This window comes from Suillus paluster (assembly GCF_016628075.1).
Source record: "Suillus paluster strain FC165 chromosome Unknown EDB91scaffold_77, whole genome shotgun sequence".
In the NCBI taxonomy this organism is placed as follows: Eukaryota; Fungi; Basidiomycota; class Agaricomycetes; order Boletales; family Suillaceae; genus Suillus; species Suillus paluster.
This window is the reverse complement of record NW_024537637.1, coordinates 58778-79378: the sequence shown is the minus strand read 5'-3', so window position 1 is coordinate 79378 and position 20601 is coordinate 58778. Positions and strand designations below refer to the sequence as shown.

At 47.0% G+C, this 20601-nt stretch overlaps 5 protein-coding genes across 5 annotated transcripts; all 5 read right to left on the bottom strand.

Moving 5' to 3' along the window:
* Positions 1 to 233: 233 nt before the first annotated feature.
* Positions 234 to 1021, bottom strand: EDB91DRAFT_810434 (uncharacterized protein). The gene is made up of 3 exons (XM_041328468.1): positions 856 to 1021; positions 343 to 803; positions 234 to 262 (listed from the first exon to the last, which is right to left on the bottom strand). The coding sequence occupies exons 1-2, from the start codon at positions 923 to 925 to the stop codon at positions 403 to 405; spliced, it is 471 nt and encodes a 156-aa protein (XP_041172646.1). The 5' UTR covers positions 926 to 1021; the 3' UTR covers positions 234 to 262; positions 343 to 402.
* A 3550-nt stretch (positions 1022 to 4571) lies between these two features.
* EDB91DRAFT_1253011 (uncharacterized protein) lies at positions 4572 to 6404 on the bottom strand (the record flags this gene model as incomplete). The annotated part of the gene is made up of 9 exons (XM_041323594.1): positions 4572 to 4595; positions 4671 to 4745; positions 4810 to 4923; positions 4992 to 5303; positions 5361 to 5594; positions 5651 to 5774; positions 5829 to 5956; positions 6010 to 6169; positions 6238 to 6404. The coding sequence occupies 9 exons, from the start codon at positions 6402 to 6404 to the stop codon at positions 4572 to 4574; spliced, it is 1338 nt and encodes a 445-aa protein (XP_041172645.1).
* Positions 6405 to 9772: 3368 nt separating this feature from the next.
* Positions 9773 to 10291, bottom strand: EDB91DRAFT_1253010 (uncharacterized protein; the record flags this gene model as incomplete). Its single annotated transcript, XM_041323593.1, has 1 exon — positions 9773 to 10291. One exon carries the CDS (start codon positions 10289 to 10291, stop codon positions 9773 to 9775), a length of 519 nt encoding a protein of 172 aa, XP_041172644.1.
* Positions 10292 to 13108: 2817 nt separating this feature from the next.
* On the bottom strand, positions 13109 to 14850 carry EDB91DRAFT_1253008 (uncharacterized protein; the record flags this gene model as incomplete). The annotated part of the gene is made up of 4 exons (XM_041323592.1): positions 13109 to 13539; positions 13598 to 14434; positions 14485 to 14572; positions 14650 to 14850. 4 exons carry the CDS (start codon positions 14848 to 14850, stop codon positions 13109 to 13111), a joined length of 1557 nt encoding a protein of 518 aa, XP_041172643.1.
* A 1718-nt stretch (positions 14851 to 16568) lies between these two features.
* Positions 16569 to 20173, bottom strand: EDB91DRAFT_1239214 (uncharacterized protein; the record flags this gene model as incomplete). Its single annotated transcript, XM_041321824.1, has 15 exons — positions 16569 to 16927; positions 16979 to 17339; positions 17493 to 17509; positions 17540 to 17616; positions 17682 to 17820; positions 17868 to 18053; positions 18106 to 18286; positions 18437 to 18500; positions 18554 to 18674; positions 18718 to 18719; positions 18782 to 18883; positions 18931 to 19035; positions 19070 to 19455; positions 19509 to 19724; positions 20165 to 20173. 15 exons carry the CDS (start codon positions 20171 to 20173, stop codon positions 16569 to 16571), a joined length of 2325 nt encoding a protein of 774 aa, XP_041172642.1.
* Between the last annotated feature and the right edge of the window lie 428 nt (positions 20174 to 20601).

Below are 20601 nucleotides of genomic sequence, written 5' to 3'. Positions count from 1 at the left end.
GCTCGAGGACGCACCAGGTGCAGGCGAAGAACTCCCAGACCCAGGGCGAGTAACGACTGCCGTCCACCTCCGATGGCGGGTGACATCCTTTCTCGCAGATGTGTATTCCGTGTGCAAAAGGTCTGTGAGAGGTAACGTCAGCATACAGAGGCGTCACAATAGGATGATTTTCGGTTGCGGGTGTATCATGCAACGGATGAAGGATATGCGCACATGACCTTCCTTGGCTGCATGAGATAGAGTACAAAGAAGGGGGAAAGTTCTGGATATGTGCGCCGCGTCATGCACAACCGTCCCTCCAATGGAACGCAATAGTATTGAGATGAATAAATACTTGCTTACCACACACACCACCGCACGACGCTTCCAGCCTACCTCTCCCTCGACGGTGCATACCATCGCTCAATTTTTCCTATCCGCGCACGATACTTCCATCTCCCCTTTCCTACAATAACAAGAGACGACCTCAGCCACGCCACAGAGCTTGCGATCACCCAGATGGAAAACCTGAGCGTGTGTATGCCGGGGATTCCCACACGACAAGGGTTTCCTGCAAGTGAGGCCACAGGAGACGCCAGAGGTTGAATTCGGAGATGCCAAAGAACAAAGGATGTTTGAGACTTGACATCCACACCAGCAGCCCTTGTGGACGGTTACGGCGCATGGTAGACAGGGACCAGGTGGCATGGAAGAGGACAACCGTGACCACAAGCGGAAGCACGTTCGCGAGAGCAGGGATACGCACAACTGTGGGCGGTGACGAGGCGATAGGTGTTGGATTTGTGATGCGATGACAGAAGCACCTGATGATGAGAATGTAAGTACATGATGCACAGACAGATCAACAGCACTTGCAAATAGCTGGATGGTACGCGTTCACGTTTGGCCTGACAACCAGGGCATCTCCATTCTCCGGTACGTTCATCTCCACGAGTGCGTCTTCGACATCCTTGACGCTTTTGCCTGCCCAAGCTCGAATGCACTTGAGGTGAAATGTAGTCCAGCAACACTGGAGATTTTTAAGGGATCAGAGGAAGAGCATAACCTAGTAGGCTGTTCTGGATGGGCAGTCAGGATAAGAATAGGTGCTGAGGGCATAAGCGAGAGTCAAAGTGAGGTCATCGGGAGGTGCTTTGGGTCCTGGAGGCTTGGTGTAACGTTTGTGACTCGTTACAGGAAGTAGAGTTGACTTTGTTAACGTAACTTAGGATTCGAACAGATAGAACTGGCCGAACTAAACGTGTTATTTTGTGGGGATGGGACAGGATCAACAACTTCTCCAGTACGTAGGGTGCCAGATTTAAATACGTACGGGAGATTTCGGAAAAGGAAGGAATACGAACTAAGGAGAAAGAGAAAAGTACTGAGTGCCTGGAGCCAATATTGGTAGTAAGTGCACATATTAGCTCCATCTAGCTTTTACGATCGTTACACTTGGCAGTGAGGAAGCTTGCGGTGGGATGACTGGCTAAGTGACACGTTATTATAAATTTGGAACGCCGGTACTACATACTACGCCTACATTGAGGCGGAGCAGTTTCGGCGACGTTGGGTTGATCTGTAGCGGTCATTCGCTGGGGGTGTCTTGAAAGACGACTTTTCCTCGTTGAAGGAGGTCCGACCTCCTTCAGCGAGGAGAAGGAGTCCATCACGGTTTACCCGAGATACCCGTTCCATCTTGAGCTTCCCTGCTCGTGATCACCAGATGTATGTACATACTGACAAGATTCTAGCAGTGTTCAACATGCATGTAGCGAGGAGTAGTGCAACTGATATGTATAGGCGAATACCGTCGAACACTAACAAGAAGGATCGAATCACCTTCAAATGTCCCCAAAGTATACAAAATCGAGTTTGCGGTTGTACAGGGAGTACTTAGTCACGTAACACTATGTTACATTCAAGCAGATCGTCTGAGTCTTCTTCCGCTCATGATCTTCTTTGTGAGGCCGAAATGAGTTCTAGGGGAATCGAGAGACTCGATCGAGGAGGGAAGTTGTTTGAGAGAGTAGACAGTAGCGAGAAGACTAGAGATCAGACTGGTGATGCAAACAGAGACTTTGGCTTTGACGGAATGTTCGGACGGCTGACGAGAGTGCGGCATCACTAAGAGGGAATCAATTGACTGACTAATGAAATACATGCGGATTTATATATGGCGAGAGAACGGACAAAGGGCTGTCAAAGCGCGAGTGGCGTCGTCGAAGCGTAAGTACAAAGAATGAAGGGGACTTGTGATGATAGATAAAGACAAAGGCTAATAGCGTGAATATGTGAAATGATGGAAGTATGGACAGAAAGGGAAATAAAAGGAGAAGGCAGTGCGTGATATGTCACGGTCGTTGAAGTGTTGATTGAAGCGAGCTTTCATCGTCAAAGGTGTAGCCTTTCTTACATCTTCTTCGTCGTCCTCACCACTGTCCTCTTCGATCCCGGAGGTGTCGCCGTATCATGCTACACGCAATCAGCACAAAGATAAACTATGCTGTAGCTTGACACACGCACCATTTGACAGAGCACTCACAGGGTTGGTGCTAACGCACTTCCCGGAGCGGAACATCGTCATGGCACCATCGGCGCTGAGTACGTGACTCCGAGGAGGACGAGACCACGCCTGAAAGCGGCGCCGTCGCACCATCAGCGTCGAGTAAGCAACTCAAAATATGAGATTATGCACCATCTGACAGGGTGACATCGCCATGGAACCATCAACATCAGATAAGTTGCTCAAAAGACGAGAGCCTTCACGCACATGGCTATCACATTGAGGAGGGCTCGGGAATAAGCGAGCATCTGGCTCCTCGGGCATAGCAGCGTATGATGAGACACGACGCAGAGTCAGATTATGCTTCTTAACGATGTGCCTTGGGGATGTATGTGTGACGGTATAAGGCAGACCAGGCTTGATCAAAGGAAATGGACTTTTCTTTGGTCTCTGTGTATTTGAATGTGCTGAAGAACCCCCTTGGTGACCCTACATCCATGTGGGATGAGGTGACTGCTGGACGCTGGCGACGATGCATCACGGTTAAAGGCACAAAGTCCTTCATCAAAAATTGATGGTGCGAGGGAGCTCAAGCTGTTCGATAACATAGCACTCGAGGCGGATCCGCAGGAAGAGAAATAATCGGATTGGGACAACGCGGGCTGGATTGGCGGGGTAAGTGGGGACATTGCAGGGCGCCGTCAACGTCAGGGAAGAAACTCGAAAGGCGCTAGCAGCGCAAAAGAGGAGAACACGCACATCCTGAAAGCAGACAGTGGCACCGTCAGTATCGTGTAATCAGCTCACAATACGAGAGCACGCACGGGCTGAGAGCGGGACATGGCCGTGGTACCATCAGCGTTGCTTCAACAACGCATAAGACGAGATCACGTACAAGCTGAGAGCAGAAAATCGCCATTGAACCATCAGCATCAGGTAAGCAGATCATAAGCCGAGGTCACGCACAGACTGAGAGCGCGAAATCGCGGTGGATGGTGGGACCATCAGCATCGAGTCAGGAGCTCATAAAACGAGATTACACACTATCTGTGAGAGCGGAACGTCGCCATGACACGATCAACGTCAGTTAAACAGATCAAAAGACGAGATCACGCACTTCCTGAGAGCGGGACATCGCCGTGACACTATCAGCATGGTAAACAGCTTAAAAGATGTGATCACACACAGGCTGAGAGCGGGACATGGCCGTGGTACTATCAGTGTTGCGTCAACAGCTCATAAGACGAGATTACGCACTGGCTGAGAGCGGGACATTGCCATGGCACCATCAGCGTCGTGTGAGCAGCTCATCAGACAAAATCACGCACAGACTGAGAGCGGAACATCACCGTGGCACATCAGCATCGTGCAAGCAGTCCAGAAGATAAAATCACGCACCGGCTGAGAGAGCAGGACATCGCCGTGGTACCGTCAGCGTCATGCAAGCAGCTCAGAAGATGAAATTACGGACCAACTGGAAGCGGGACATCGCCCGTAGCATTATAAATCTCATATAATCAGGTCAAAAGAGGATATCACAAACTGGCTGAAAGCGGGACATCGCCGTGGCACCATCAGCATCGGTTTACCAGCTCAAAACACGAGATCACGCACGGACTGAGAGCAAGACATGGTCGTGACATCATCAGCGTCGGGTAAGCAGCTCAAATGACGGATCCACCCACTTCCTGAGAGCGGGACATCGCCATATCACCATCAGCGTGGTAAGCAACTCAAAAGACGAGATTACACACAGGCTGGGAGCGGGACGTCGCCGTGGTACATCAGCATCGGGTTACCAGCTCAAAACATGAGATCACGCACATCCTAAGAGCGGGACATCGTCGTGGCACCATCAGCGTCGGGTAAGCAGCTCAAATCACGACATCACGCACATACTGAGAGCCGGATATGTCCGTGGCACTATCAGCATCGGTTAAGCAACTCAAAAGACGAGATCACGCACTATCTGAGAGCGGGACATGGTCGTTGCACGATCAGTGTCGGGTAAGCAGCTCAGAAAACGAGATCACGCACAAACTGAGAGCGTGACATAGCCGTGGCACTGTCAGCGTTGGGCAAGCAGCTAAAGGACGAGATCACGCACAAACTAGGACCCAGATATTACCGTGGACGGTGGCACCGTCAGTGTGGGATAAGCAGCTCAAAAGACGAGGCCACGCACTTTCTTAGAGAGGATCTTTGCCTTGGCACTATTAAGCATCGGATAAGTAGCCCACAAAACAAGGCCACGCACTTCCTGAGAGCGGGACATAGTTGAGTAATCAGCTTAAGATTGCTAGCGAAGTTTCGTGATAACGTACAGTTTGCTGGACGTGAAAGTTGCGAATGAGGTGCATTTCAGCTTCAGTCGTGCTATTTGAGTCGATGTTAGAGGATCCAGTGCTTTCCTCCGAACTCAAATATCGATGAGAGATCTGAAACCGTCGTTTGCACTCTCGGCTTCCAGTTGTTAGACACAGTAAACTCCCATACATAAACGTACCAACCAATCAATCGAGCAACCAACCTGCCTTCCAAGCGAATAGTTGACAGATCCGCTGGGAAGATGATTCCTCGCGCCACAGAAATGACATGTGTAGTAGACTTCAGAGGATGTCTTCTTATGTTCGATGATAACCCTCATGACAATCTTCGTACCCTCTTCAATGCTTGACCATCTATGGTTTGTCAGTTGGGTCACTCGCGTGCCCTCGTCAATGCACAAGTCATATTGCCCGTTTTCAATATACTGTCTCTGCACCCGAGCTTCAATCGAGTCGCGTTTGAACAAAACTTGCAACATCTCATTCAGTTGCTAAAGAGAATTTGGTGAATAACTTTCCCTACGACGGATTTAGGTGGCGAGGCGGACCTGGAATGAGGTGCAAAAGTTCACTGATATCGGATGTTCGTGGCCTGTTGCGTCTATCAGTGTGACAGTTCCAGTTAATTGTGTCGCAGTCGGTCCCACGCGGATCGTCAGTCGCTGTATTTCCATCAGTAGCTTCTGGTTCTCCTCATGGTGCCTCTGATTCTCCTCATGGTGCCTCTGTTGACTTGCCAACACTTCGCGCATGTCATGTTGACTTTGCATTTGAGACGACAACTATCAAAACGGGGTAATGAGTAAACGCAAAAAAAATCTTTAGAGTATGACACAACCGAATACTCCGCCAGATAACGATCGATTTGACTGGAGCATCCAGCGATGGCTTGTGTGACGGATGTGTATGCGAGAACACGTCTGTGTAACTTCGTCAGCTGGGCCGAAGTTTCCTGCAGCATGCTAAATGCGACCCGATGTCAGGTGAATTCGATCACTCATCGACAAGGCAAATACCTAACTAAGGAATCCCTCCGGGATTGTTCAAGAGGATCCTGAACAGGTGGGGCATTGCACAAATGGCTGCTTAGTCGATGGAGTCGCAATTCCAGGCCATCTAGGTCCGCCCTATTCTGACCACGTCTCTGTGATGACCTTTCAAATCAAGAATCGCCCTCGTAATCCATTAAGTTCTCACATCTACAGCTTGAAGGATTTCCAACAATCCACCAATAGCCACTTTCATCGGAGGACCGACAAGTGGAATAACACCTACAGCAGTCTGTACCAAGGGCAAAGCTAGCTGAGCCAAGTCGGAAGCTTCGCGGGCAAGCGATACACCCAGTCCCTGTGAGTATCTGGTGGAAGAAACATTAATGGAGACTTTGAGACCAGATTCTTGCTCGCAGAGACAGGGTACACGAACGATATATTCGAATGGAGAGTTGGTGAAGGAAAGGAACCATGGATGTCTGCAGGGATGGAGCTATCGCCATCATGCTCGATAGCTGTCGAGTGTTTGTTCTTTGTGGAGCGCCTCGAACGAACTGCGAAGACCTTGCCCATGTCCTTGAGCGACAGAACAATGTGCATTTTGCTCAGATGGCAAGGTCAGACGCTAGGTGAGAGGGAGTATAAGTGGGAGAGCAAAGAAGCTTGAAATTAAGCCGGTTGAGTACTTAACTGGTAGTTATGCACAACACAGCCTGCCGAAGCCTCATCTTAGACGAGGCTTCTAGTGTACAGTAAATTTGGTCTCAGGCCAAATTAACACTGCTAATTTGCAGGGGCAAGTTTTACTGCGAACCCATTATGAGGGCTGCTCAATTCGGGCTCACTCTCGTTATCTGAGTTCACTTGTCAAAAATGAACGTTTTAAAAGGTCCGCAGCACTGCCGAGGATTTGCCGACACAGCAGCCACAGCAGCACTAGCATGATGGAGGACCTGAAAGTGAGTTGCGAGTGAATTTGAAGATTGTATGGTCCACTGTGGGTAGTACACTCGCGGAAATTCAGTGAATGGCATCACTGGATTCCCGTAGCGGATGCCTACTTGAATTTAGTGTGTCGTTCACTCAATCTAGTGATTTCTATATCACTGAAAGGACCAACTTGACATTAGGGTACTGCACGGGTACGGGTAACCCGCGTGGGTACCGGGTATGGGTACCCCCCGGGTACAGGTACGGGTACGGGCACGGGCACGATGTTGTGGTACTACCTGTACCCCTACCCGTGCGGCAGTGCCCGTGTGCCGGGTTTTGGTTAAAATAAGGTGCCACGCGATCGACTACGTTTTGTTTGCATTTGTTATATTCTAAAAGATCGCTTAGCACCGCTTCTACATCTGCAAAACCAATGAAATGAATAGTGGGACTCAAAGTACATTTCTAAACTCGCTAAGAAATCGCTAAGACACTGTAGATAGTAGTTCCAATGAAAATCACTGGAAAATGCACTGGTGCTGAATGTTTCAGAGTAACTTCCACTGAAACTGCATGCAGTTAATTTCATTGGAGTGCTGATTCTGAATTTTAGCTTACCACCCTTGATTCAGCACCATCCTTTCAGTAGAAAATTTACTGAATCAGATTCAGCTCTGTATGGGTCGGGGCTTGTGTTCTAACCAGTACCCCATGCCTTCCTATAATGGTAATTTATTTGGTGTTCAGTTGCAAAGCACCATTACAGCCATTTGCAGAATGCTAGGCCAAAAAAATTCACTACATACACAGGGGTATTTCAACTTCTATTCTCCAATCAGATATCAATACGACTTCTGAAGATATCGCAATGACCGCTTACTAATCCCAGTGTAACAATGAATTGTTGGGTCTTTGACATTTAGCAAGCTCATTTGTAGAGCAACTTGTTTTCATTCCTTGGACATGTATCATCCCATCCAAGTTGTAGATCAAGATTGTCTGTCGGAAGGTAAAATTTTGTTGTCCCAACTTATTGCTGAATATATGTAGTGAATATTTTTTGGCCTAGCGTTCTGCAAATGGCTGTAACACTTCTTTGTAGTATGGTATGTATGTGGCTTACAAGACTAATCACTTCTCAGTTGATCTGAAATAAAGTAGTTTATCATTAATGCAATTACAATTATATCAAGCTACTGTACTTGGAATTTATGTGGTAGTAAATAGAACAGTAGCTAGTGTTGTAGTGATAATTGAATGGACTGATTCAATCACTTGGGTGGAATTTTTCGCATTTTTGTCATGTGACATTGTTTTGGTATATATTGCTATTGTGAAGTTATACATATGGTCTTGTGGCTGAGTGGTAATGTGTTAGGTACTGTGCCTGGCTCAAGAGGCAGAGGGGTCAGGGCTTGGCTTCAGCTCTTGCGCTGTGCCCTTAGCTGAGTATGTGCCCCGAATTTGGAGCGGGTCCAACGTTGTCCGACGGTAGGATGAGTGGACCACTTGGGTCCGCTTTGAGGGTCGGGGAGTAAGAGCTGCTAGCGGCGGACCGACTAGGAGCGGAGCGGAGAAGGCAGGGAATGATGCGGAGGGTGGATAGGAACCAGGGAGATATTTTGATAGGAGCGGAGATGGCGGAGGATAATGCAGAGGATAGGAAAAGGGGTGATAGGAGGATATTGATAGGGGCGGGGTAATAAGGGAAAGACTTAGAGCACGGCTCTAAGTTGGAGCGGAGGGTCGGAGGGTTGGAGGTGACAACAAGTTGAGACTTGTGTCCAGAGGAGGCAAGGTCCTACTGAGAATTCTCACAAGATGTAACTGCAAGAAGACAAGTAATATTAAGACTAAGGAAAAATATCTAAGTACAGGATATGTTATATACTTTTATGTGTGAGGCAGTGATGAGGATAACTATGTAGTAAAGCTATGTACCAAGGATATAGTTTGTAAGTACTTTACATAGGTGAAGACATAAGTCGGAGCAGGATATCAATATGTATGCGTCAGATCAGCGATCGGGCGGTAATAGGAATTACCAGTGATCTGGAAGTGAGGGTCTATGTACCGAAAAGGAAAGCATATACCTAAAAGGGGAAAGAGGTCCAGTTGAATGGAGAGATTATGGAAGGGGACCGGTTGAGCAGTTGAGTGGAACATAGGGCGGAATGTGGACTTGTGATTGGGCGGAGCAGAGGATGAATGGAGCGGAGGGGGTTGGAAAGCAGAGCGGATATTGATATGGGAGCGGTCGGATCAGGTATATGACATAATGATGCTGCACTTATGATTGTGTGATGTCTGAGGTCCTGGGTTCAATTCCTGCCCATTGCCAATTATAATAAATGAAATTGATCATGTGATGTGACATGTGCCATAGCATGGGAAGATTTCTTTTGGCATGATTCCAGCACAACTTCAGCATATTTTCAGAGTATGCTTTCAGAGTATGAATTCAGAGTAAAAAACGGCAATATCAGCACCTCTATTTCAGCTCTTAATACTCTTAGTTTCACCAAATTATCTTCTGATTTCATCTAGTGAGTTTCATTGAAACTACTACCCACAGTGAGACTTGGTAAGAACTCAGGTAAAATCTGGGTTGAGTAGAAAAAAACTTGGCCATAGACATGCGGCACAGATCGGAACTTTGAAACCATACTTGTGTATTTGCGAGAGATATTCAGCAATGGTGTGTACTTAGTGCGTATGATAAAGGACGTAGAAATAGAGTAGCTAGTCTGTCTGCCTCCACCTGCCCAAATAACAAAGTTCCAGAAGGGTATATGTACTGTGTAAGGAGGGAGAACAAAGGAGTTTGTGTTGATGGGAGGGGGGGATGGGGAAGGTGTGTACTGCCGCTTATGATAACACAACGCCAGGAGGAGTTAAACTCCAGCCCGTTGTTGTTGTTGTACATGTTAAAGTCCCCATCTAAGGTAAGTAGCACGTTGCCAAGGGGGCCAAAGAAAGGCCCGTCATCATCATTGGCTGTGGTGTGGGGGTCAGCACTGAGGTCACCATCCAGATCAGTGATCAGACTGCCCCGAGTGCCAGTGTAATGAGGAGGGGGGGTACAAAGTGCTTGCAAGATCGGACTGCCCCCAGCACCAGTGTAATGAGGGGGGGTAGATCAAGCTGAGCGCTAGCAGCATGTGGGCTTGGGAGTGGGAGCTGAGAGTTTGGGGGAGGGAGCCGAGGGTCTGGGGGAGGGAGCCATCTGGATTGTTGATCGAACTGCCCCCAGTGCCGGTGTAATGAGGAGGGGGGGTGCTGTGAAGGGAGGGGTACAAAGTGCTTGCAGGATTGGGCTGAGCGCTGGCAGCATGTGGGCTTGGGAGAGGGAGCTGAGGGTCTAGGGGAGCGAGCCGAGCGTCAGGAGTGTTTTGGTCAGTAAAGGGACCAGCCCCCCCCATGTGGACGAGCAAGTGAGTAGAAATCTCCAGCAACTCCCGGTTGGGAGGTGAAGACTTTGGCGCCACATATTGGATTAGAGAACAGGAAGGGGGAGCGCCAGGAGCAGTTTGGTGAGTGGAATGTGATGACATTCATGGGATGGGATGGGATGGTTGCTTGCTGTCATCCACAACGAGACTTAGCACGCTGACCACGGTCAAATTTGAAACTCCGATTAAAACTCAGCTGTTCAGCCACACATCCCTCACCAGAGATCAGTGTTATTAAGGATTGGATTGGGGGGCTTGTTGAGCAAGAATATTTGAGATGGGGGTGGATCACCAAGGAAGACTACCTCTCCCTTGCTGATAGGTAGCTCAGATATTTCAGTGGAGTTTCACTGTCATCTATGATGAGTGTGGTCAAAATTGAAACTCAGATTATCAGTTGCACATCAGTCAGGGGGTGATAAGGGGACACATCCCTCAATCTTGAGCTCTCATCATGCCTCACAAATCCAGCTGCAAAGATCTCCTTCATGCAGTTGATAAAGCTGCATTGTCATTAGCCTAACTCCAATATCAGCAGGCATTGGAAGCTCAGGAGTCAAGCTCTGATTCCAACTCTGATTCAAGCATGGACATCACCTCTTCACCAACTCTTTCCTCTGACACCTCTGGTGAATTTTCTGATGGATCTGATTAATCTGATGAATTTGATGATTCTGATGATATGTCATATCCCATACCTCCAGATCCAGAATTCCGGAACCCCACCACTAAAGTCCGGTCCTCCGTCCTGTTATTCCGCCTGGCACTCTGCCTTCATCTCCGCACTCACCCCTAACTCCTTTTAGAATAGCTATTGCTCCGGTTACCGGTTATGTCCTCTCCCGCTATGCTTACTGATCCGCCCATTCTTACTTCATTTCCAACTTCACTGCTTTGATCCATTACACTTACTAATAGACTTTCCACATGCTTCGTACATAGCCCTTACCTTTGCTGACTGATTTACTTACATGATACCTACAGTATATAAACTCCTGTAATACTCTGGAACTCCTCAGTTCAAATATCATCTTAGTTCTGCTCATTCCTGTAATCTCTGGACTTGAGTCTCATCTCTTGTCCACCTCCGAGTCTTAGGGGTTAAACCTTAGGACTAATTCTCCGGCTCTACCTTAGGGTAGTCTAACCTCTGTTCTGTTTCTACTCCGGACTTGTCCACAGTAGCCTTACTCCATTCCCACATAGTTTTCTGGAGTTCTGCTGAACTCCACCAATGTCTGTCCTCCAGAACTCCCTGGACTTCCGTTGGACTTCCCCTCTGCCCCTCAGAAATTAAGGGCACATACTCAGGTAAGGGGTGCAGCGCACAAGCTGAAGCCAAAGCCCTTTGAGTAGTCTTTCCCTTGAGCACGACCCTAACATGATATCACTTCACATTATGATCGGCTTCAGGATCAAATTGCAGCTCTCTGTGATGAGGTTGCAAGGGCTCATGTGCTTCACAAGCCTGATGAGCCTCCCCCATGAGCCCCCCAGCTGCACATCCTCATTCATCATGAGAAACACCGCCCTCATTTATTTCGGCAGAAACTATGTGTCAACCCTATCATTTTTGATGATATCCTTGATCAGATATCTGATCATCATATATTTGGCAACCAATCCAACAATCCCCAGCTTCCTGTCTCCATCCAGCTTGCTATCTTCCTCAATCGTGCTGACCACTATGGCAATGCAATTTCTCTTGAAGATGTTGCCCAATAGGCAGGTATCAGTGTTGGGTCAGTTGTGAATTGCACTAATTGTGTAATGATTGCACTGCTTGACCAGCATGACAAATTTGTTGGTTTCCCACATCCCGATTCAGAGGATGTTGAGCTTGCTCAGCAATATGCAGAGTCCAAGACTTGTCCTGAGTGGCGCAATGGCATTCTAGCTGTTGATGGCACAACAGTTGACCTTTATGCTAAACCTGCTCATTTTGGAGAGACATTTTATGATAGGAAATCTAACTATTCTCTTGGCTGTCAGGTATTTTTCCCCCTCTTCATGGTCAATGATTAAATTATTTTTTAGGCAATTGTTATGCCTCACAACCTTCTCATTGTTGATTATGCTCTTGGTCATCCTGGAAGTGTCCATGATGCCTATGCTTTCTGATCAACTCGTCTCTATCAACAGCATGAAGCTCTTCTCCCAGACAACCACTGGGTTTGGGCTGACAGTGCATACCCACTTGAGAAGTGGTGCATAGTCCCTTTCAAGAAGCCCCACAATGGGAGGTTGACCAAGGACCAGAAGACATTTAATTACCATCTTTCCATAGTATGCTTATATTTTTGTGATTTTTGTGATGGTTTTGTTACTGATTTTTATTTTTATTTTTATTTTTATTTAGGTTCGTGTTTGTGTTGAGCATGCATTTGCTGCTCTTAAGGGGTGCTTTCAGTCCCTTTGAGAGCTTCGCCTCAATATTCACACAGAAAGAGAGCTTGAGATTGCTGTCCACTGGATTATGTGTTGCATCATCTTGCATGATCATTTGATTCAAAGCTCACCATTGCAAGCAGGATCCAGAATTCCACCATTCTCAGAGGTGGGCTGAACAAGAGGCCAGAGAATTTGCAGCTCAAGAGATTGAAGATCCTGATGGAGATGAAGTTGTGGGTGACAGGTCTTATGAGGGTACTCCAGGGCAGGCTTCTTGTTTGCAGATGATGGATCAACTGTTTGACAGTCCTTACTCAAGAGCTGAACATAAGGGAAGGGTAACTTGAAAGAACCAGAGTCACATTGGCAATCAGAAGGTACATGTACTACTACAAGAGATTCAAGAAATGTATGTATCAAAATCAAGCAGCGAAGTAACAATGAGATGCTAAAACAACACAATCAAATTGATGGTGATGAGGATGAGGGACCAGCAACATCTCCACCTGCACCATGGAGCTTCATGGACTAATACTGGATCTTGAGATGCCAGATCTCAGCCTCCTTCTCCTGCAAGGCAGTTGCAGCCTGAAGGCGGAGGATCTCCTTATCCTTGGCTTCCTGCTCACATTGATGATTAGCGGCTGAGAGGAGGACTTCGTGCAAACAGGACTCATGGCGCCACTGGTATTCCTTCTTCTGGGACTGGTAGTTCATCTTGATGGCATAGTGTTCATTCTTTGATTCCCGGCGCTTGGACATGTTACTATGCATACTCTGGATCTCACCATTGATCATGCTAAGGTGATCCTCCACATCTGCCACCGAGGTCCTCTTCTTCTTTGATCTAGTGGAACTCTGTGGCTTCACAGAAAGCAATGTCTGGGATTCCATTGGCAAAATGCGATAGTCAGACGACATATAGGGCAATGAAGACACTGGATGAGGGAGTGGAGCAGCTGTGCAATATCCCTGATGATGAAGCGAATGAGGAGGGTCTGCATGGCGCTTGGCCACCAGGCAAGGCAGAACCAAATGCTGTGTGGCTGTGGTATGTGGGTGTCTGTGGCTTCTGTGGCATAACAAAGGTGTTTGTGTCAATGGGAGGGGGGGACGGAGAAGCTGCATACTGCTGCTTATGTCCCACTACTTTGGGGGGGCTGTTGAGGTTGACAACACGATGCCAGGAGGAGTTAAACTCCAGCCCGTTGTTGTTGTACATGTTAAAGTCCCTGTCTAAGGTAAGTAGTGCGTTGCCAAGGGGGGCAAAGAAAGGCCTGTCATCATCATTGGCTGTGGCATGAGGGTCAGCACTGAGGTCACCATCCAGATCGGTGATCGGACTGCCCCCAGCACCGGTGTAATGAGGAGGGGGGGGGTACAAAGTGATTGCAGGGTTGGGCTGAGCACTGGCAGCATGTGGGCTTTGGAGAGGGAGCTGAGGGAGAGGGGGAGGGAGCTGAGGGAGAGGGGGAGGGAGCTGAGGGAGAGGGGGAGGGAGCTGAGGGAGAGGGGGGGCAAGCTGAGGGAGAGGGGGGGCAAGCTGAGGGAGAGGGGGAGCAAGCTGAGGGTCTAGGGGAGCAAGCCGAGGGTCTGGGGTAGCGAGCTGAGGGTCTGGGGTAGTGAGCTGAGAGTCTGGGGGAGCAAGCCGAGCATCTGGGGGAGTGAGCCAAGTGTCAGGAGTGTTTTGGTCAGTAGAGGGACCAGGCCCCCCACGTGGATGAATGAGCATGTAGAAATCCCCAGCATAATCAACTCCCAGTTGGGAGGTGAAGATTTTAACGCCACATGTTGGATTAGAGAACAGAAAGGGGTGGAGTTGGTCGTACCATGGGAACTCAAGCAATACTTGTTCTTAAAATCAAATAAATCAAATGATAATAAAAAAATGGCAAAAAACATACTATGTAGATTAACAGCCGTGTTTTCATTGAGTGGAGTGACACCAGCGCCAGTCTTGTTAAACTTGTCGAGCTGCTCCTTGAATGACTTCTTGAGACTTTTATTATGAATTAAATTAGCAGTTAATGAGCGATAGAGATCACTTATGAAATGATGCGGTTGCCCACCACGATGTTGAATTTCTTTGAGTCCTCAGCATACACACCTGAATATTCCGAGTCATTCGTGAAGATAAGTTTTGCCAAGACTTGATAGATTTCCCCCTTGTCCTTTCTAGAAGGACGCTCCTTGTTGCTGGAAGTTGCAGATTTTTTACCCTCATAGAATATTATGTGGGTGTCCAAAGGGTGAGTGACAAGATGCTGCATTAGTGTGTCTGTGCGACGGAGATCTGATGGTCTGGTCCAATGGATGATTATCCTAGGTACAGTGGTCTTAGGGGCCTGGTTATGAGGGGGATTGGACCCACGTCCTCGAGCCTTCCCTCTTCCACAGGATGCAGATGGATGTGAGGGGAGTTCCATCGCCTTTAGGCAACCTCGAGCATTTGCTTGTAGTCTTGCAGAACGGCAGACATGTTGGCGAAGAACAAGCATTGATATTCAAGCTCTGATACCTAATGCCGGCCAACTCCATCATTGAAAACACTTAGCCGATTTTTTTACCAAACACTTTAGTGAGTTTAGAACTTTACTTTGAGTCCCACTAATGCTTAACTTACACACATTACAGACACTTATGAACACTTATGACTTCAATAGTGCACTCATGTGATTGGTGGAGATTCTGATGAGCTGATTAACTTGCTTAGTTATATCAGAATCATGAAATCAAGTCTTAGATTTAGTCTTAGGTTATTTGCTGCATCTGATCTTTGCAAGATTGTAAGGATTCAATCAGGCTATACTGCAAAAATTAAGCATAATCCTCACTGATAAGCAATGAGGAGGTTTTGTAAGTTTATTTGTATTCTACTATTTTTGTGTATATATAACATACTAGAGGCTCAGGGCATGAGGACACTTCCATGTGGTGCTATGTATGTACCTTCTCCTGGTGGTTTTCCCCCTGGGAAATTTTTTCATGCAGCTCTGGCCCTCCAGGATGATATGTGACCTATTCTTATGTATATATAGAATATATTTGTTGTATAGATATATCAGCACAGTATCAGGATCTTTCTCAGCAATCCAAAGTCTCCTTCTGCCTACACTATAACATATTTTCGCATATTTTCTGTGTTTTACTACATTACCATTGCATGGACTATCTAGACTGTTTATATATTACCTATGGTACATATTTGAAGCTGTATCATAGCCAGAATTGGGCAGAAATATGTCAGGGTATTGATATCATGGATATATCTCCTATTCTCACTGATAAGAATTTTCAGACATGAATATACTGATATCTTATGATTGGACTATCACATTATACCCTATATATACCAATAAATTCACTCCTCAACTACCAGAAGGATCCATAAAGAATTGATAGCAGGGGAATCCAATGGATAACAGAAAGACCGTGAGAAAGTCAAAGAAGTCCAAACATCGCAAACAGCATGTACCAATACAGTCTACCCACATGTGGTCAGACGTTAACTCATGCATAATGCTGCAACATTTTGACATCACAACACTTCCACATCACCTTCACCCTTACAACACATTGTTAGTGTAGCTGTTCTACAATGTATTATATTATTTAGCACAACACCCTGGGGTGATAATGCATTAAACCTTATAATTGTAAGACACTTGTAATGCATCATCAATTACAGTTGTAAGCGTGAATCATGCATTAATCTATTACAGTTGTAAGACGGCTCCCCTAAGACCAGCTCCCCCCACCAGCCCTTCTCCGGCATTCAAAGGCCAGTTCATATGGTACCCTCGCTGTCTTTGCTGTCAAGTGCACTGACCAGAATAGTGTGCCCCGGGAGAAGCATGTTACCCCAAAGGTACCACCAGCCAGCCAGAGATCAGATCCAATCTAAGGTACCACGAAGCGGTACATACATGTCACACATATGGAGCAAAACAGACATATATTGATACTAGCGTACATGAATAATAAGCAACTAGATCTCAGGTGGGCGCGGCGCTGAGAGATCGGGGAGGTCAGCAGGATGGTCTGCACCAGAAAGAATGATGTTCGACAAGGCTATGGCATCAGGAGAGCTCAACAGAAAGAGAGACCACAAAATCTGAAAATGGTCAATGAATGCTCGGTGAATTTTTGCCTGCTTGGCAGCATAAGCCCGTATACCCTCAAGACACCCTGTATCCTCCTCCACACACTGATACCCCTGCTCATCCCACCACGTGGCCTGCCACCGAAAAAACTGAAGGACACGACACATTTCCTCATGGAGTAGTTCAACCTCCTTGGCCCAGCACATCGTGTGAGCTCGCGCCTTGCACCACTCTACCCTCACACCTGATTTAGTGTTAGTTTAGGCAGTCATTCCAAACATTGTGAGTCACTCACCATCTTCATCTGTACCATCCCCGCTACTATCCACACCATGCATCCTCCAGATCCACGTCAATTTTTGTCTCCCCTGCCCAGGCAAAATGTCTGGATCAATCAGTGGTTGTATGTCGTCAGGCTCCAGCAGCCACAGTCCTTGTTCCCACCCTACCTTCCCAAGTTCTCGTGCCAGGGTATTCAGCGCCTCCCATGAAGCATGGTACCTTGCTGTACAAGCTGCCTGTCTTCCAGTAACATGTTCTAAGGCATTCTGAGCCCCCGTATTTGCACCCTGCCTGTGCACCCAGTCCTTCTTGTATGTCAAGAGTGACGAGCAGATGTGCAGACATTGCCGGAGCTCTTCTAGTGCGTCATGTGCCTGAGCCAGGTGTAGTTCCCATTCATAGAGTCATAGGTGGTTGTGACATGGATGATTTCCGATAGCAGAAGGGAGTAGAAGCCGTAAGTCTTCTGCATTCTCGATCCCTGAATTAGAAGATGGTGATATTGAGGTAGAGAGCATGCCATGAACAACAGGCATATATAGCACTTATGTCATCCGCCATGAGTTGATCTTACAATTTAAACCATTTCTCTGATGTAGCAGGTTTCCTTTCTGGGTATCCATGATGTGGTTACCCAGACCCTTCATGAACCTAGCAACACACTATCTACCTCATGATTAGTATTGTAATACAGAAAATAAAACAACGAAATGTACTGTTCTTCTTCTAGATCCAGACCTAATCCTATGAGGATACTCGGCGAAACCTCCGGGTGCAGCGATACATCTGCCCCTTGTTCCAGCTCCTTTGCCTCCAGTTGCACTAGTTTCAGGTGTGCACCAGCCTGTGTGATGGCTACAACAGATCAGCTCCTTTTTCCCTGGTCTCGTTTTCAGACATACCAACAGATTTAGCTTCAAACGGATTTGACACACTTGGGTCATTGGGGTTCTCCTCCCACCTTTCTACCTCTGCCTTCCAGGCTATGTGGTGTTCTTCAGTAATAGCAGCATCCAGTTCTTTGAAAGTCGCATGGAAGGCCACCTTCTCCAGCATTGCTTCCTTTGTCTTGCATAGTAAGTTCGCCCCTGAAAGTGCACTAAGTTAGAGCTGCCACTTTGTGGGATATTCATTAATTACCTAAATTGACGACCTTCTTCCAATTCCAGTCTCCAAAATGGTCATCCAGTGTGTCCCATCGACAGCCTGGACCCATCTCTTTGGTACTAGAAGCTACCGGGTTGATGTTCAACCATCCTTGCTCTGGAGCCTCGCCATCAGTGCAACCAACCCAACAAGACCAATTGAAAGAAAACATCATCTGGCATTTGGCAATGTGTGCAGGAAGATGGAATTTGGGCATGAAGAACCGAACAGTTTTGATGGCATGATTGAGTCAATAATCTTCGGGAAGTGTTGCCATCCTGGCCCACAGATTCTTGTGCCACTGGCATGCAATATTGTATGATACATTGAGAACTTTGAGAGAGCGGTGGCGCAAGGTTGAAAAGAACAGAAAATCCATGTTAATATATCTAGGATTTGCGCATCAGTGAAGTGGGTCCATGTGCATCCAAACAGTACATACCTCTCGCCTTTCTGCAAGTCCCCGACACCATTCAGAAGCTTCATGTTATGCCAATTTGATGACTTTGATTCTGCCATATTCACGGCATTATGACTCACACACGTACTTTTCTGTGTTACATCTATCAATACAAGCTTCAAAATCAACCAAAATAGAATACGTACCTCTTGGGCTTCCATGTCTTAATTAGTCAAATGTGTCTTGTATTCAGTCTCATCAATGAAGTACCCCCACCCATGGGACAAGCTTGGATCTACAGTGTCCTTAGATATGATCTGCCTCTTCAGGCAAAAGTTCGCGTCAATGGCAAGAAAGAGGCCGTATAACCATCTGGAGACACATCAGAACCCATTCACATGGATGAATCAAGTGCATACCTTTTTCCTTTTGGAGCAAGCTCCCAATCATCTGGCAGATTCTTCCCTGGTTGAGGGCACACCAGGCATAAAACCGCACATTCACCCTGCTGTGTGGCAATGATGCTAGAGGGATCATGGCCGTGCCATGTGCATGAACACCTTGTAATGATCCCTGTGCTTCAAAAGGCCAGTATTGTCCATCATACGAACCAAAGAATGATAGAACTCATAGGCCGAAATCTTCGACTCAAATGACAAGACATGGAACTGCCACAGTACACAAAATGTTGCTGCAGTTCTCAGGTCACTGGTCATTGCAGGGAACCAACCAACACGTAAGAGTTGTTCAGTGTGAGATTGTGCTCTATCGCACCCACAAAAGTCCACGGCCATAGGGTGTATGCCTAGAGTGTCAATAAGGATGAAATTGTCATTGAAGGCTTGGCTGGGAAGTAGGCAAGATTCACCAACTTTGTGCCCAAGTTGCACGTGAAGCCCTAGATCCTTGAGAGTCACATTTTGGAAGCATTCACTGTTCCACTTCTGTAGTATTCACATGAGGCATGTATAGCAACCCAATAGGACATGAGACTTACCTCTACACGATGTGCTGGTGAATATGTGTGAGCGCCAACAACGCACATCTGACATGATAATGTGGACATGAAACAATCCTTGTAATGGTATGAGCCAACCATGATCCCACAGGTGTTGCAGAAGGTCAAGGAGATGTCATCGCCTCTTCCATTGTGGTGAAGCATCTCCAGAAGGAATAATTCCCGATAATCTATCCAACTAAGGAGAGGATGATCCTAGAGAAGGTCAGTACATAGTAAGCAAGTAGAAACCATCCACGTACACCAGCTGTGTGTCTGCGCTTATTCTGAGACCCTACTTCCACTTCAGGTGAAGGATCCTCATCCATCGCCTCATAGCAATCACTGTTATCATAGTTGCCGATGTTGTCGCAAAGAATATCATCTGCAAGATGTGTGCCAGGAGACGATGATGATGCCTCCGAGGACCTGAATACATCCTGATGAGATGAAACTAGACCACCACATGGTTGCAAGGTAAATTTGAGCCTCTCGTGAGCAATCAGCAGACTTGATGTAGGAGCGATAATGTATTCGTTGAAATGCGATCATCCTCAACTACTGCCACGTTGTCCATGCACACAGCCACAACCACGACGCCAACTGTTACTACCACAATTGTTGAGTTCATGCCAGGACCAAGGTAACATCCTCACCTGAATCATGGTTGTTTCATGAACTATGTGTTCATGATGAATCAACGCATCACCTACTGAGCACATATATGATACCTGGTGTGTCACCGATGCCTCCACTAGAGCTCGACATTTCATTGGTGAGTTCTTGAGTCAGTGTTCTTGGTAAGCCTGAGGATAACTTACTTGAAGTCCTTTGGGATTCACCAAGCTTTATGTATTGACATCTTGTTGTGCGAGAGGCCTTCTGTGAAGCTCTCGGTGGAGTTTGCTAAAGTTTGCCAGTGTGAGTGATATAAGACACTGTAGAGAGTATCCCTATGCTAGGCTCATATCCACCACTTTTCCAATGCATCAGGCATCCATCCAACATCCATCCGACACCAATCCATTCCATCCAATACCCATCCACTTTGCGGATGACAAGTGGATACCTTTGGATCTCCCCCTATAGCTCG

Excerpts from the sequence above, each read along its gene's own strand:
- EDB91DRAFT_810434 (XM_041328468.1), bottom strand. The coding sequence starts at position 925 with ATGAACGTACCGGAGAATGGAGATGCCCTGGTTGTCAGGCCAAACGTG. Across the intron at positions 804-855 it reads CGCGTACCATCCAGCTATTT|GTGCTTCTGTCATCGCATCA; the intron begins GCAAGTGCTGTT and ends TCTCATCATCAG.